General features: G+C 42.9%; 1 protein-coding gene across 1 annotated transcript in view; it reads right to left on the reverse strand.

Moving 5' to 3' along the window:
* Nucleotides 1–467: 467 nt before the first annotated feature.
* The window catches only part of TSPAN7 (tetraspanin 7), a 100,285-nt gene continuing 84,177 nt past the window's right edge, over nt 468–16,575 (reverse strand). Inside the window, exons 4-8 of the mRNA XM_087758679.1 lie at nt 16,144–16,239; nt 14,176–14,331; nt 9,548–9,631; nt 1,914–1,986; nt 468–1,588 (exon numbers count right to left, since the gene is read on the reverse strand). Of these exons, the coding sequence (XP_087614805.1) occupies nt 1,918–1,986; nt 9,548–9,631; nt 14,176–14,331; nt 16,144–16,239 (405 nt within the window). The 3' untranslated portion in view covers nt 468–1,588; nt 1,914–1,917. The remainder of the gene's footprint in view (nt 1,589–1,913; nt 1,987–9,547; nt 9,632–14,175; nt 14,332–16,143; nt 16,240–16,575) is intronic.

A 16,575-nucleotide genomic window follows, 5' to 3' on the forward strand; every position in this document is an offset into this window, starting at 1 on the left:
TCTTCAACACCTCGCATATTCAAATGAGAAAGAGATAAATGCCTACCTTTCCACGAACGCAGCAAAGACAGCCATTACCCACCCGCCTCAACCCCAAATCCTTCTTCTCCCTGCCCTCACCAAAATCAGAGAGAACTGCTTTGTGCCAAAAGCATGCGCAGTGCTGAGGACGGGATAATTAAATGCTGCAGATTGGATCAGTCACAAGAAGAAAAATTGCAAAGCAGAGGGTATGCATTTGTCACATGGTGAAACCAGCTGTGGAAGGTTTTTCTAGGAATTTTGAAACAATTCCAGCTCATTCTCTTCTTTCCAGGGTAGTAACATTTTTTCTGTCACAAGCAAGTTAGTTGTTAAAATATGCATAAAGACATGTCACTCCAAGCTGTGCACTTGTGTTTCATGTTCACTTCCCCCCTCAAAAGAGTTTTGTTATGACTAAAGAACGAAAAGGAAGCAGCTAGAAATCTGTAATGGTTCCATTTATTAATACGTATATCACAAATACTCACAATATCAATGCATTCTCGTTGGCATGCTAGACAGAGGCATTATTAAAAAAGTCCTATTTTTTTTAAAAAGGTTTTAAACTTTTGCTTTCCCCCAAAAATATTTCATATGCCTGGATTTTTTTTTGTGATTTTTTTTTTCTGTGTGTGTGTGTTTTTATTTCGATTTGATTCAACAGTGTATTTGGTGGCTGCAACCTCAATGCAAAAAGAAAGAAAAAGAAAGAACAGGAAAAAAGTATGAAGGCCGCAGTACAGCACAGTTCAATTAGTTCGTAACTACCTAATAAAAACAAAGGGAGCAAAATTCCTGCCTTCACAGTAAGCAACAACACAGCTTAATAACAGTATTACACAGGATCAGGTTCAGAGGCAAAATGCACTAGACAAAGCCTACCGGGATACGCACTAGGCATACAACACTGAGTAAGAATCAAAGATGTAGAAGAACATCAGGAATAACGGTTCCCTTCAAGCACAACATTTTAACATCATTTTCAAGTATCTTTATGTTATGTTACTGATTCCTTTGTTTTTGGGGAAGGGGGGCAGGCGCAGGGAAGGGGGAAAGGATGAAAACCTTAGTAAAGCAATAAACAAAACAAGAAATTAAGATAAACCCAAAAGAATATATATTTCATATACCGGTTTATATGAACGTGTGCAACACTTATTAACCATGGTGAAAGGCTAATTATGCCCTCCAGTCACTACATGCACAGCCCGATCAATGCCGTTAATGAATTACCTTTGTTAACTTACAATGCAACTACTGTGTGACCAAGAACATACATACGGTGCCGTCCTACGCCGAGCCGTGGGGACGGGGTCGGGGTCCGGAGGCCGAGGGGACCTGGCTGCTGCCGGTGGCACCGCGGTACTTCACAGAATGGTACACTACGCATGGGACAGAGTTCGGGAGGTGGGGTGCGAGTGCGCGCGCGCACGTGCTTGCTTGTGGGGGTATGGGTGTGCGTGCGTGCGTGCGTGCGAGAGACAGTGTGTGCTATAACATTCGTTTCAGTCTTTCTCCAATTCTGCAGCTCCTGATCTTGAGACAGGCTCTGGACTTCGGCCTCCTGAAAGACGGGGTTGGGGAGGATAAAAGAAAAGTGGGTTGCTTTGGTAGCTAACAGAGTTCCTGATGGATATTTTGCCCTCCCTTTTCAAGAAGAAAGCCAAAATGACAAAACATTCAATAGTATGTTTTCCCTTTTTTTTTTTCTCAACCAGACAGAACATTGGGATGAAAATCCCAAAGCAAAAAATCCCGTGGGAAGACTTAATTCTCGATGAACATGCTGAGCATCTGAAACTTGCCCGCTATCTTCAGCAGAAGCAGCACAGCGTGACAATATACTGGAGTGTATATAGCATACCACATAGAAAGCAGGGAAAGCTCACCTTGTTACACCATCTCATACTGGTTAGCAGTAATAAACCGGGACAGACAGCAGGCCAGCAGCATCCCGATCAACTGTTCCGGACAAGAACAGAAGTAGAATAGAAGTTAAATTAAATGAATGCAGAGAAAAGGAGAGGCCATGGTAAGCAAAGATTTCATGTTCTGGAGTTATTATGCACAACATATTTATGCCCTGTTTTAAGGACCACTCTAATCAGAAAAACAGCATTAAAATCTCCCATCTTTCTTCGTCGGATCTTCCTCTTGATTGTTATCAGAGCGTATTTATTTGATAGCACACCTTTTTACTAGTGTTCAAACGTGCTGTCATTGCCTGGCCAAGTCAGACATGGATGGGTAAACTGGCGGGGGTATCGGTACACCATCGGCTGTGGTTCGCTCACAAGCTCCGCCTGGGTCCCTCGCCACCCCCCGCCACCACCCAGAGCTGGCGGCCCCCTTAACTCCGTTAACAGCGTGCTGGGGAAAAGCTTCCTAATGCCCCAGAGTGGTTATGCTTTCCTTACAAATGATGCAGCACCAGAGGAATGAGCATTATAAATCTGGAAATAAATAACAAAAAAGTCTTTCACTATTCCCTTGGCTGTCACTCAGATTATTGAAAACAGATCCCTGGCTTCCACTCGTCAATAAGCACTCAGTCATTTCAGCGTTTTGCGTATTGCAGTTCGTTAGCGTTTCCTGCATATGCCAACAGCGTTAATATACTATAAATAATTCAGCCTCGCTTTTCTCATTTGGATTGGACAATTAATTAATTCATGAGCATATCCAGATTGTTACAGCTCATCCCTGGCTACGGGGGTGAGGCAAGAGGGCCGTCTCTGCAGACGGACCAGCCTTCCCTGGACCTGGCTCCAAGCAAGGGCTGTCACAGGTGCTCCAGCTGGCTTACCCGTGCCTGCGGGCCACCACCTCTGCCCGTCTCCTTCTGCTGCGGGCAGAGCGCATCGCAAGGGAGAGGTGCTTAAGGAGGGGGATCACAACCTTTTGGCAGCAGCGGAGCTCCCTCAGACCCCGCAGAGCATGCATAGATAACGCCTGGCTGGCTGCTCGTCCAAACTGGCTCCTTCTATTTCACGCTTGGGATTGCGCATCCTTTCCCCTAGACCATCAGTGTTCTCTGTTAATGCAATCACTATCAAAAGATACAGCTTGTCTACCAGCCAATTGCTTGATTTGCGCTGGCATCAGCCCAGAGCAAGACCAAGCCAAGGTACCTCAAATCCAGATAAACTGTTTTCTGCCCCTAAGATGTGACGTTTCTGGTCAGGACACATTTCATTTGCCAGAAATTTGCCGCTACCACTCCCTCTCCTGTTTCAGTGTCCACCAGGACTGCTCTGGGCATCTCAAAAGGGCTTGGAGTCATCTTTAAAAGCAGTGGGAGTCCCTGCTGTCCCCCACATGCGACCCCTGATTTTGGCACCAAATACCAAGGATGACACTGCCTTGGTTATAACTAGATGTGGGACACAGATAACACCGCCTGACCAACCTCCAATAGAAACCTAAGCTACTAGGTTTTGGGGGCTGTATTTTCACAGTTGCCAAAAGAGATGTGGGTGCTGAAAACCCTCCTCAGCTTTTGAAAATCTCACTTGATACCAAAAAGACATTTTAGCCATCTGGTTGCCTTTTCTACTAAACTTCTCTAGACCGGTGTTCCAGCAGGAAACTTATTTGGTAGCTGGAGTGCTCACGCACTCGCCCAGGAGTTCACGGACTGGCGACTATGAGGATGCCAGCATAGTCTGTCTGGGCTTTGCATTTCCACGCTTAAATATTCCAGTCACCAAGAGGATGATTTTATCAATTTGGCCGTTTGGGAATTGTTGCTGAAAACCCACCACATTCTGCGGGTTTACTAGAGACTCTTTAACACTCCCACTGCTTACTCGTGTGATGTTTCTTTAGCTCAGTTCAGTTTTGGAGAATGAGGTTTCTCATAGCACGTTCCTGGTATGTATTTCTCTGTGCTCTGACAGGCAGAACAGAGTAAGTGCCTCTGGGTGGCCCTGTCCCACCTGCTTCGCTATCCCTTTTCCGTGTTTGTGGTACCTTTCAGCCTTCTCTCACCTTCCTCAGTTGGTCTCAGAGGTTACTTCTCTGCCTTACTGCATTTTTCATTAAGATGAATTTCACAGTATATTTCATCCTATTTATTTTCACTGAGCAAATTCCATCCCAGACCCAAATCAGTTCCTCCCTCATCCTACAGTGACCAACAACGTACGTACATTCACGTTTACTTTTTTTTTTTTTTAAATGCCTGTGCCACAAGGTACCTATTATTTCCCATCACGAGCACCTATTATGGCCATCATTGTTCCGGGCCACAATCTGCTGCTTGTATCAGGTTCACACTGGGAAAGATGCTGCAGCCTGTACAAATGGGAAGCCATGGGCTTTTCCTTCCCCCTTCAGCAGTAGCAGACTTCCCCAGCTACCTTTAATTAGGGATTCTTCTGGTTTACGCAGGCTGTAACTCTAACAATCAGCGTGTCTAAGCTTTGTAGCATTTGCAGGCATGTGACAATGTTTTGATTTACTCAAGTCACTCGTAAGATGAACATCAGGTTACACAAGAATGTATCTTTCTGATCTTTGGCCCACTTACTAATTCTTGGCCCTGACTATATGTTGGTTTATGCATTTAAGTGGTTACAGTACCATAATATTAAACTTCTGTATTTAAAAAATAATGTCATGCATATTGAGCCATTGCATACACATTTTATACAGCATTTCTAGCTATTACCAGGACATGGCAGAGCTATAATGAATATCTTAGAAGCACTTTGAACATATATAAAAACATGTATTTTCCAAGGTGTGTAGACTTCCACGTTTAACCACAAGACTACTGTCTCTCCTGTAGCCAAGAACAGGCGATAGGCGATACTGTATTAAGTTGCTGAATTTTCCTCATGGTGCTCTTTCATTACAGTTATAACTACAGTCCTCTGCATTTAAATCAGGTTAGAGGCTCCCAGTCTGTGAACCACAAATGAGCGCTCTCCATGCCCCCCCTTGCTCTCTGCATTTGCTTGATCACTGAGCAACCTCTGCACTTCCGACGGGAGGAAGCCCCTTATCCTATTGTGCAGCAGGTCGCCGCAGCTCCTTTGAAAAACCGGAGGAATCAGCATAAAAGGATCCCCGCAAAGAAACTAGCTGCTAGAAGTTGCATTCATTTCCCTTCTCTCCCATTGTCTCTCAAGTGCCCCATTTCAACTTTTATCCACTTATTAATTTTTTTTAATAGTCCCAGTTTTTTGAGACTTGGTTCTGCATTTGTATTCTCTCTCACTTTTCCCCTTTCTTCTCTTTTTTTCTAAGATTATCTTGGCCCTCTGAACTATTAGACAGAAAAGTGAGAGTTTGTCTTGGTACGTCTGGTCTTGCTGCAGCAAACTTGAAAATGCTGACAAATTATTTGACTTAGAACACTGGAAAACCCATATCCCTCGGGTGTGTGTCTTCTTTACTACCATCCTGTTGGCCAAAGCTCATTCCAGAGAGCAGAATGCAGTGCATATGTTATTCATCTCTCCATGGTTTCTAGCAGCCATCTCATGCATATCTCAGATCTGACCACTGAAATCCATCCACAGCAACTTCCTAGCAATCTTATCTCCCATCACAAACATGATAACTGGCTTTTTAATATAGTTATTTTGCAGGAGTTAACCTTGACTGGAAGCTGTCCTGCATGACATATTCATTACATCTTATTATACTGAAGAGTAACTGAAGTGCAATTTGAATTTCCATTTTATTTTGGGTCTTGGTATCTTCACCATTTCTCATTCTTTGTGAGAATTTCTGTAAATAGAAATGTGTTGAACTAACTGGGAATTCATCAGTGGATCAGGTAAGCTAAAAACAGATTTTTTTATTCATCAGGAATAATTGTTTAGTTGAATGATTTACTTTGCCATATTCTTAACATGCAGATCTTCAAGCATCCAGATTCCCTGCCTCTGTTTTAGAAGACACCAAATTTTCCATGTCACAAATCACTTACCTAAGTCAGCCTCCTGTGCTGTGGTGTGCCTCTGGCACAGGTCCTATCTCCATGCTGAATCCACAGTGATTAGTATTTAGAAGCAACAAAATCAGTCTTATATTAGACTTCAAATCACATATTGGATCCCGATATGGATTCCACTCCCTAACCCTGGTACAAGGGGTGACTGAAGTGTAATCCTGTGCTAGGGCTAAGTCTCAGCCTTCCTGTACTCAGACAGGAGCTGCAGCAGACAAGGTGGATGATGTCTGCACCAGAACTGCATCCACAGTCAGGCAGAGCTACTCACATTAACCTTAACAGTGAAGAGGACAGGTGGATGCTGCCCTGTAGAGAGGGACTGTAGCTGCATGAGAACGTGTCTTCAAATGATGGGAACCGTGCGTGCTCAGGAACTATTTTTGAGCACATGGAGAGCATCTGGCTTCCAGTCCTTCAGTACAAAAGGAATAATTTGGCCTTAACGCTGCACTGAGACTCCCCTACTCAGGGACTCTACTGCAACCACAATCTATAAGCCCCTGCCAAACCCTGCCTCTTGTGCCCCTTAAGCCAATGCCTGTGCTCTAGTTTTATCTAGGGACAACTCTTCATCATCTATGCTACTTGCATAATTTTATTCTCTGTTGGGCACAACACAGCAATCATTTTTCTGCTCTGAAGAGCACCTGCTAAACTGAAATTATTCCAGCTGGAAGTCAGCATTGGCATCTGATTCCAAAAACAATCAAATTTTATTTTATTGTTATTATTTCAAACCCAAGGAGCAGTGCAGACAATGTCAGCAACACAGCAGTTTTTTTAAAACTCTGACTCTGACTGGGAGGTCTGTGCCAGGCCTGTAAGATGTGCAATGCCGTTACATCAACTTTCCCTATTTCTGGGAATCAGCACATTCCCCATGCTAGTCAACACCTACCAAATCATGTGAAGGAAAGGCCTTTGAGCGTGCTTTACTGTAGAAGAGCAACATGATCTAATTTGTCTTTTATTTAGATTAAACTTATTCTCAGTAGGAACAGTGAAACCTTGCCTACACCTGGAGCACTGCCTGGCATTACTGCCAGCCACGGTTAACCTGAAATCAATTTGTAAACACAGTCCCTAATTGGGTCCAGCAAAACAGATTAGGCAGTAAATGATAACTGGCTGCCTTCTATTCTTCACACCCCAGGAGAGATGCATTTTTCTCCCCTGCATCCCCTCTCTTCTCCTTTTTACACATTCGCAAACACCCCGAGCAGCTGAGTATCCACTCGGAGCGCCAAAGCCTTGTGCTCACGCAGGGGAGCGACATCCCCAGCTGGCAGCAGGGCGCACACTGCCACCAGGCAGCGCGAGCTGCCAATGCCACATCAAAACATACTTTGGTTTTCACTTGGAGCCGCAGCGGCAAAGTGCCTTCCCCCCCGTGCTGCCTGCAGCCTCTCGCGCTAATCTCGCCTCGCGCCAAAGGGCTCCCCTTGCAGGGACCACGCTGCCCGCGCTGCTCGCCCGCCTTCCTGTGTCGAGCTCACAAACAACTGATGACCTAGAGTAAACATCCCGACATGCACCAAAATACTAACAATTCCAGCTGCACTCTTCCTACAGTCTCCCTCCCAGCTGCAAACGACTTTCAGGCAAGATACGATGATGCTTTGCCTATCATACGTATGATACACCGATTAAAGGCTTTCAGGTAACATTGGTCCTGACTGAGGCATTTGCCCCAGCAGCATATGAACTGTAAAATTCTACTCATCCCGTTTTTCTTTTGGATAGTTTTATATGAAGCATTTTAAAAGATGCTTTATAGCCTTCTGGCTGTCTAGAAACCAAACTGAAGTAAGAGCTCAGAGTCCTATAGCAGTAATCAAGTCATAATCAAGGTTGGAGAAGAGTATCAAGACAACCGTGACCATTCAACAAGAACTAGAATAGCCTATTAAGAAAAAAACCAAAAACCTCCTCCTGCTCCATGCACCAAGAGCTCCAGAGCTCCAGACTGGTGGTTTCACTGCTTCTGGATCCCGAAGACCTGACACCCACGCACACGCTCTGGGCAGCTGGCGGTATGATGAACCAACAATTACACCCACATGAAACAGGCTGACAGGCCAAATCATGGGCTTCTCACATCTAACACCTAGGCTAGAAGGCATCAGATTTCCAGATATGCCCAAGGCAGGGCAGTCAGCTGCTCTGAGCCCAAACAGTTTTACGGCTCCCTCGGGTTGTGCGCACGTTGACCGAGAGGACGCGGTGGCCATTTTCCACACGGCTTGGGGGCAGTTACTCTGAAGAACCTGGAGGTCATCGTAACTGCTGAGCAAATTAAACCTCAGAGAGATGTGACTAAAACACCGTGCAGCTGAGCATGGGCTGACCATATGGGGCAGCAGGGGCAAGAGGGCAGCCACAGCCCTCCCATTAATTCACTTGCCCATCACTGGCAACAGCACTGGCAAATCACTTGTTTCCAGTGCAGCACAGTGTAAACTTACAGATTGCTAACTGAATTCATGAGTTTTAAGAAGTCATCAAATAATTTTTCCTATCACCTCATTTTTTCTAACCACTGGATAAACAAAAGTCATTCAACAGATAGATATATTCATATTTTCAGTGTCACCTCAGGACCCAGATTTTTAATATTGTGTGAATGAAGCAAATGAAAGTTGCATGATTGTTTTAGAATATGACATTTGCAGTTGTACTATTGTACACTCTGCAGAGAGAAGGCAGAGTGCCTCTCAGGTGGAAGTGGTTCAGGCATCATACATGTTGCTGTGCATTTTTGCTGAACCATTCTGCAAGCACTTTTGCATTGCCCCTGTCTCCCTCTCTCTCATTTTTGCATGTTTCCAGGAGAGTCCCTGCCATCACACATGAAGTGACTAGTATAAAGAAGCATCTTGTTGCAAGATGCAGGTGTTTTCCTGCCCCTTCTTCATCAGAAGCTTCTGACCAGACCTTTAGTTTCCCCAACTCCTGTCTAGGTAAAGGCAGTTTGAATATCATGGAGCAGCAAATGCCTTCGTAGCTCTCCTCTTGTCCCTCCCATGCCAAATCCCTTATGGTGCAGGCAAGGAGTTGGTTTAATAATCTGATTTCGGCAGATCTCTGTTCAGTGCTAAAAGGAAGAAAAAAAAAATTTGGTGACCAAAACCAGGTGCCCCCTCCAGGTCCAGGATGGGGACGCCTGAAGGTACACTCTTATTTGAATTCTAGACTCCTTTAAGAAAAAATAAGAATGCTTAGAACATAGAAGCCTACCTAAACAATGGATAAGCTATTTGTCTTCTTAGCTGTTTATGCTCCATTATAAGCCAATGTTTTATTGGGTTAACCTCTATTTGACCCAGTGGAGGGACAAGTTGTTTTCCTTGAGCTAGTCATTAGCTCAACCATAACTGATATTCCCAAGGAGAAACTTCATTTAAGTTGAAGAAAAGAAAATCAATGAACAGATGACCTCAGGACTAATGAGCATGCTGAGTTCAGTCCCTTTCCATAATCCTTCCTTCCTTGAAGTCTGGGTAAAGAAAAAGAGAGAGGGGAAAAAAAGGAGGGGAAGGGAAGTGTTTATGCACTTACCTGTGAGAATGCAATCCCAAAAGCCACTCCAGCTATGATCCCCATATTTGTCTCCATAAAACTGGTCACCAAGTCATAACAGCCCTGGAAAACAAACATCATAATTCCTTGTATCAACCTTCCTTGCCACAAATGCATACACACGAATTTCTCATTTAAAATGGACTTGGGCTAGACAATATTTTTGCTGTAATTTCCAACAATGTCACCTTTTTATTTAACAGCAATTCTGAGTGAATGATGGAAAGTGGTGGCAAAACCAGTTCTTTTTAGAAACAAATGTATTTCAGTACTTTTAAAAGCTAAATGTGATGTTGCACTCATTTTTATAGGTCTTATTAAAGAAAGACAGTTCACAATGTTTTAAAAAACATTAATATAGCTTTGACCTGAAACCAAACCAGTAACAATATAAGGTAATGTTATAATACAATACAGGTGTCAAAAATGAATAAATGATGCTGATCTCCTAATACTCCAGATATTTAATACAAGCATGCTTCAGGTGTCCAGTGAGGCATTTCTGCTTGCCTTCACCTGTCAAAGGACACCAGGCAAGGTATTGAGTAGTATATAACTTTAAACCATATAACAAAGTTATCAAGGGGTTTGTATGAAGTTTCTTGGTTCATTTGCTCTTGGACATAAAATTCCCTGTCCTGCTCCCCAAACCCAATTTTCTCTCTCTAGCTCAGACCCTGACTCCATCAGCTGACTCGCTTCCTCGTGCCTCAATTCACAGCCCACCCCGGGGCCAGAAGATTCATACACATTTCTGCCCTTCTCTTGGATAGGCTTTTTTGAGATGTTCCCCTCGGTATGATAATTTTTGCCAAATTTCTCCCCTCACCTACTCTACCCCTCAAAAAAGCATTTGAAATTAGCTTTCCTAGTTTGTGGTGTCTAAATGAATCTAAACAAGTGATGTAAAACTTGAAGAAAAAAAGGATAACGTCTATTTTCTTTCATTACTAACCTATCTGCCCACACAATTGAAAGCCACCCCTTGGCCCCTTCTGCCATGCTTCTTCAAATGACCAACACCACTCTCAGTCTAAAGCCAGTCCCAAGGCATTTTATTTAGTGTTATAACTTTATCCACTTTGTCAGAAGTTGGAAAAAACAGAAGTAACACTGAGTTCCCTTTTCCAGTTTGGACTCCTGTCCCTTAAGAGAGAATTATCTCTGTGTTCGACCCCCATCCACACCCCCCTCACTTCTGCAAACACTTTAGGAACTCTTTACGTGACTTCAGAGCATTAGATGCTTGCAAAAAACAACAGCTAGAAGGAAAGGATGAGGTCCTCTATTAGAGACAGGCCATTCATGAACTAAATTGTATCATTTCTTTAACCTCTTTTATAATATCAGAAGACATTTTATTTAATCCTGAGAGTAATGAAGTGGTAAACCTAATAGTAGCTGAGGACCAGCATAGCTGTAATTCAGTTCTGAGATGTTTAAGTGTACATATTAATCCCTAATTATGTCTTACAACAGTGTACAATATGTCAGATTCAAGCTTGCTTATTTAACACATCAAGTAACTATAGTTGTGTGTGTCTTACATGTTATGAAATGAGATTAGATTTCTCAAGCAGTGCTTTTATTCTGTCTGACATGGCTTAATGTTCTCCCAGCTCTTCTGAAATCTGCTCTGTTCAACAGCCTTCAAGAGATGCAACATCTAACAGCAATGGTAATTTGAGGGAGACAGAAGATCTCGTTAAAAAACATGAAAGGGAGATAGTTTTGATCACTCTCCTCATTTGAAGACTATGTTTTCCCAAATCACAATCATCTGTTTCCTGAAGTGCATTGCATAAATACGGCTTAATTGCTCAGTCCTTACTGTGCACAGAGCAAGAGTGCAAGAAGCACCCAAGAGTTGCATGTACAGTACAGAAGTATGGGAAGCACTGTGTGTGCACATCTGGGTGCTGATTCAGAAGACAGAAGTTACAATTTAGCAAGTATCCGATCATTCTTCAGTCCATGCATCTGTTCCTTTATTAAGATTTTAGAGAGAAATAGTTCTTGAGATTCGTTGGTAATGAGCTCTGAAGATTAAATGCACTATGTGAACATTAATTAGCTAATCTTAATGACAGCTTTTAAAGTTAGGTATTAGTTCCATCTGAGATGAAGAAACAGAGAGAGAAACTAAATGATTTACCCAAGGTCACTAAGCAAGTTAGTGGCAGAATTGGCAAAGAAAATCCAGGAATGTTGTCTTTTAGTCCTGCAATTATATAATTAGTTTAATCCTCTTTGGATAATTCATCATCAGTCCTCACAAACTGCTAGTAATTTGATTAGCTCATCAAGAACTTGTCTTACTGATAGTTTTGCAAGATCCACCAGAAAGGTGTAGTCCAAATATACTTATCTATAGGAACGGTAACAAGGGTCTTCCGCAACACAGACAATACGTTTTTTCCTTTTTCTCCAACACACAGAGAGCAAAGTGTCTATTTCCAAGATAAGCAAGGGGCTGGGGTCAGAGGCAATGACGTTTGCTTCCTATCTGAAGTGAAAGCATAGGGACACACAATATTTCCTCCTGCTTGCTTTTTGTTCTCACGCCCCTTTCAGAAACATCCCACCTTGCTCAAACATTTGGGACAACTCTGAGATCTCACAACTGCTAAACAGAAATCTTTACAACCTTTGATTACAAATGGCTATCTCAGAAAATGGGGCACAATATTTCAGATGTCGCAGGACATTCAAACTTCCCCTAGGTAATCAAATCAAGTAATTAAGTCAATTGCTTCCTGAAGAATTCCTCTTCTGTCAGGCAAGCTGTGCATTTGCAGGAGAGACACTTAGGAGCAAGCATGGCTGGAAGTGAGTTACTAGCCCTGGACTAGCACAAGCTCATTCATCCCTTAGCTGCTTCCTACAATTTTGCAGGCATCCTTTGCTAAGAGGAACTCGCAAGTGGACAGGGATTTCTCTGTGTAGGCAGAGCAAGCCCAGCACTTTGGGGAAACATCAGACTGGTGGTGGCAATGCAAATGGCACCCACTCAGTTATACAGCCAGGAAAGGTTCAGAGTTCATGGTCATCCCAAACTGGAAAGGTAGGACTTGCTGGTGGAGTACCAGTCACACCAGAAAGCTTTCCTGCCGGGAAGGTGGGCAGAAGCAGGTCTCAGGATAGACTGCCCAGGAGGCACTCTGCTTGCCAGGAATGCTGGCCATACTGCAAATCCCCTAGATCCACCCCATCCCGCCTCTCACCTTCTTTCCACTTCTGCAAAAATGGAAAGTTACTAAAGTTCACGAAGTGCAACTGAATGGAGTGGCTCATCCTTCATACTCATGCAACCCAGCAAGATTGCTTTGCTGGTGGCCACTGTGAGTTTCATAACAGATGGATGTCACTGATGTCCCACATATGCCCGCAACAAGTGGCTCTCATTAAACTATTACAGAAAAGAAAGGCTTAGTGGAAAATAACCCTCTAGTATCCTTTTTTTAATACATGCTAGAAAATGTTGTCCACTTGACTGGTTTTCAAAGATGTTTCAGGCCACGCTCAGCCACCACTCCAACCTTCTTATTCACAGGTGACTGAGGTGAAAAAGAGAAACAGAAGACAGAAAGGTATTTCCATATTTCCCCTGTTAGCTGCTCAGGACTTTTATTTATTTTTTTAAATTCAACTCTGAAAACAAAAACAAAAAAGAAAATAATCCTTAAGTCTGACTAAGCTATGCTGCAACTTACAATTTGGCCACAATATCCCTTTTACCAACAGTCTGTTGCCTCTCTTGCAAATCTCAAGTGAGAAAGAAAGAATTGATGATGCACTAGCATTTAAAGCAATAACTTGAGTTGTATTTCTGCACTGCAGTGTCTGCTACATATGCTGCGTTCTTTTCTCTTCATTCCTCCCTTCCTTTGTGTTTTCTGTATTTTTATTCTCCAATTATTCCTTTTCTTCCTGTTTTCCCAACCTGCTTTCCCAACCCTATTCTGTTTTCCCAACCTGCTCCTTTAGGTGACCCCAGGGGAGGGGTCACTTTGGCCACGCTATGCTTGCAGCAGCACATGTTCAAAGATCTTCTTAAGAGTCACTGTAAATGTACCAGCCAACCACAACACTTGTTGTCCATCACCCATGTTTTCTCTGTTTGGGATGACAGTTAGGCTCCGGCAGTGAAATTACTCTTTGAACATAAGCAAGAGTAAAACCTGTCCTTCCCTCCACCTAGCTACATCTTTGTCCTCAACAAAAACCCACCCCATTCAGCAGGACCAAGAAGAGAAGTAGAGAAGACCAACCTAACCCTCAAGGGGAGACAAGCGCACATGCCACTTGCAGTCCTGTGCCCAGCCAGCACTGCGTCTGCGTGCAGTGCCGTACCTCAACCTCTGCTGCGAGGAAGGGGAACAAAATCCCTCCTCCTCAGAAACGTACGCACTGGTCATTTGAGAAAGGCCAGCTTAAAGAATTTGAAAGCAAGCAGGGGGCAAAGCCCATCCTTACCATCACTCCAGCCCAATACACACGTTATCAACCAACCATTTGAAACGAAATGCAATTGTAAGCAGCCATACGCTTCACTGGTGTACTGGATGGTTCCATAACAACTGCCTCTGGCACAATGTTACTGGTACCTTCTGGTTTACTTTAGTGGCAGCCACGGTCATGTTGCGCAGATCCTGAGTATTACAGTCACTGGAGTTCATGCAACAGCTTGTAGGGATGCCGTGTTTGAAGAAGTAAGGGCTGGTGCTCCAGTTGGTGTAGCTCTGAATGCCACAGCAGCTCAGCTATGAGGAATACGAAGCAGATTTAAAACAAACAAACCAGAATTAAAAATAGTACAGAATCATCACTGCCCACTTAATAAACTTATAATCAACATAGAGACAGGTTGTCTCCAGTTTTGAAAAGTAGATACCACCCCATCTATCACAAAAGTATCAGGAATGTCATTTACAGAAGATGGGAGCAGACAACCTACTAAAAAAAAAGGTACTTTATGAGCAGAGCTATTATTTGTAACATTTGACAAAGGTCCAGCCATAAAGCCATCTTTTTTAGTTGAATGTCTGTTGGGGTTTTTTTCATTTGTTTGTTTCCTTTGCTTATTTATTTATTTGATTAAAGATGATCATGGAAATTCAAGACAGAGCCTTACAATGTGGTCCAAAAAAATGGCCTTAAAAACCCCAAAGCATTACATACAATTGCATATAACACATACAGGGTCAAACTAGTACAAATTGCTAAGGTGAAGCAAGCCTCTCCAACTCACCAAAATAATTTCTAGGAAAATTCACTGAGCCATGAATAGAAGGAGACCATATGTTCATAGAGTGTGTCTATGAAATCAGCAGAAAAAACCTAAGTTGGGAAGGATGTTCTGCTCTAGATGCTAAGCTAGAAGTCACTCAAAGATATGGAATACGTGCTGAATTTTCTGCATGAAAAGGGCTTATAAATGCAGTTCCTGTAAAAACAGAGCTACAAATGAAATGAACATTTTGCTACGGCAGAAACACTGAATAATTACTCAAAACTATTTAGTTTAGCCAACTCCAAGGAATCAGAAGTTCAAAATACAGGTTAACATTAGGCAAACAAACAATTTGACAGCAGAATATACTCAGTTTAGAGCAGTACAGTAATCTGCCAACCCGGAGAAGCCAAGTTAAAGACACAGTTTCAAACACGCTGAGGGGTCCAACATTACAGCTGTAATTTCTAAAGAAGATATAGAAGTCATCGATACAATTACACTAAAATTTCAGCTGTTCAGGAAGTTACAATCGTATGAAAAGCAAATTGGCTCATAGAATGTATTGTGAGCTGAAGGGATAGCTTCTTGCTATGGTACAGTTTCCAGTAGGAATTTAAATGTGAATTTTATCGCTCTGTGTTGTAGTTGGTGGGCTTGGTCCCTTGTGGTTGGCATCTCCAACTAGTTTGGCCATGCTGTGGCATTTGTTCATGCCCTGTGCCCTGCTGGAAGGCAAGGAAACCTCCCATTGCCTTGCTACTGCACCCCGTGGGTGAGAATGGCTCTTCTAGCGAGCACCTAACCCATCCCTCCAGCATGGCCAGGGAACAGCTTTCACTGACAACCTCAGCAGCACATTTGTCCACCTCCTTTTCCTCTGGAGAAAATACACCCTGTTTCTTCCCTTAACTCACTAGGTCTCCTTTGCCAGCCTTTCATTGTACTTGTGAAGAGAACTGCTGCAGTTTACAGTGATACAGGATACTAGATTATAAAATCCTGTGTCCTCCAGCTCAAATTTACAACATTTCATAATCCTATTGACAGATTCCCTTAAGAACACCTCGTTCTCAAGGGATAAAACTGGCTCCTAAACCTAATTCAAGATTTGGGACCAACAACAAGCAAACGGGACAGGCCCTGTCTTTATTACATAGGTTGTTCATTAAAACTTAGGCATCTTGGACATCTGATCTTTAGGTCACCTTTGCCAGCCTCTAATTTTGCTTGCAATATAGAGCTTGCAGTTTGAGCCATCCACATTTTATGTTCTGTGATCAAATCTGAATGTATGCTTTGTCTCTATTTATTAATCTTTAATATACAATTTTAGACTTACACTTTCCTGTACGTTATCCACTGCATGGCTCCGCTCATCGTTCTTGTTGTAATTCTGGATTGCTTCAGTGTATGTCCTAAGAAAAGTATCCTTGATCTATGAGGGCAAGGAAAAAAACAGCCCACATAAGCAACAAAAAGCGTAACATCTGAAGAAGTTTTCGCCAGAAGCAAATGCATTTCCAAACCTAACAAGGCGCTCAAACTAGCCCCTCCCACTCGTTTTTAAGTGTTTTCTCAGAGCTGGCAGATCTCCTTCTTAACTGTCAGGAGTCACTCATGCCATTTTTCAAGTGGGGTCTATTGGACATAGAAAGAAAACCACCCCATCAAACTGCTACATTTTAAAAAACAGAAAATGACTTAACCTCTAAGAAAGATACCCTTTGATGCTTTTTCCCCAAACACTTTGTTCCAGCACTAAGTCTGAAGG

The sequence above is a fragment of the Nipponia nippon genome, unplaced genomic scaffold (genome assembly GCF_047370975.1).
Source record: "Nipponia nippon isolate SJK-2023a ecotype South Korea unplaced genomic scaffold, ASM4737097v1 scaffold_2, whole genome shotgun sequence".
Classification (NCBI taxonomy): domain Eukaryota; kingdom Metazoa; phylum Chordata; class Aves; order Pelecaniformes; family Threskiornithidae; genus Nipponia; species Nipponia nippon.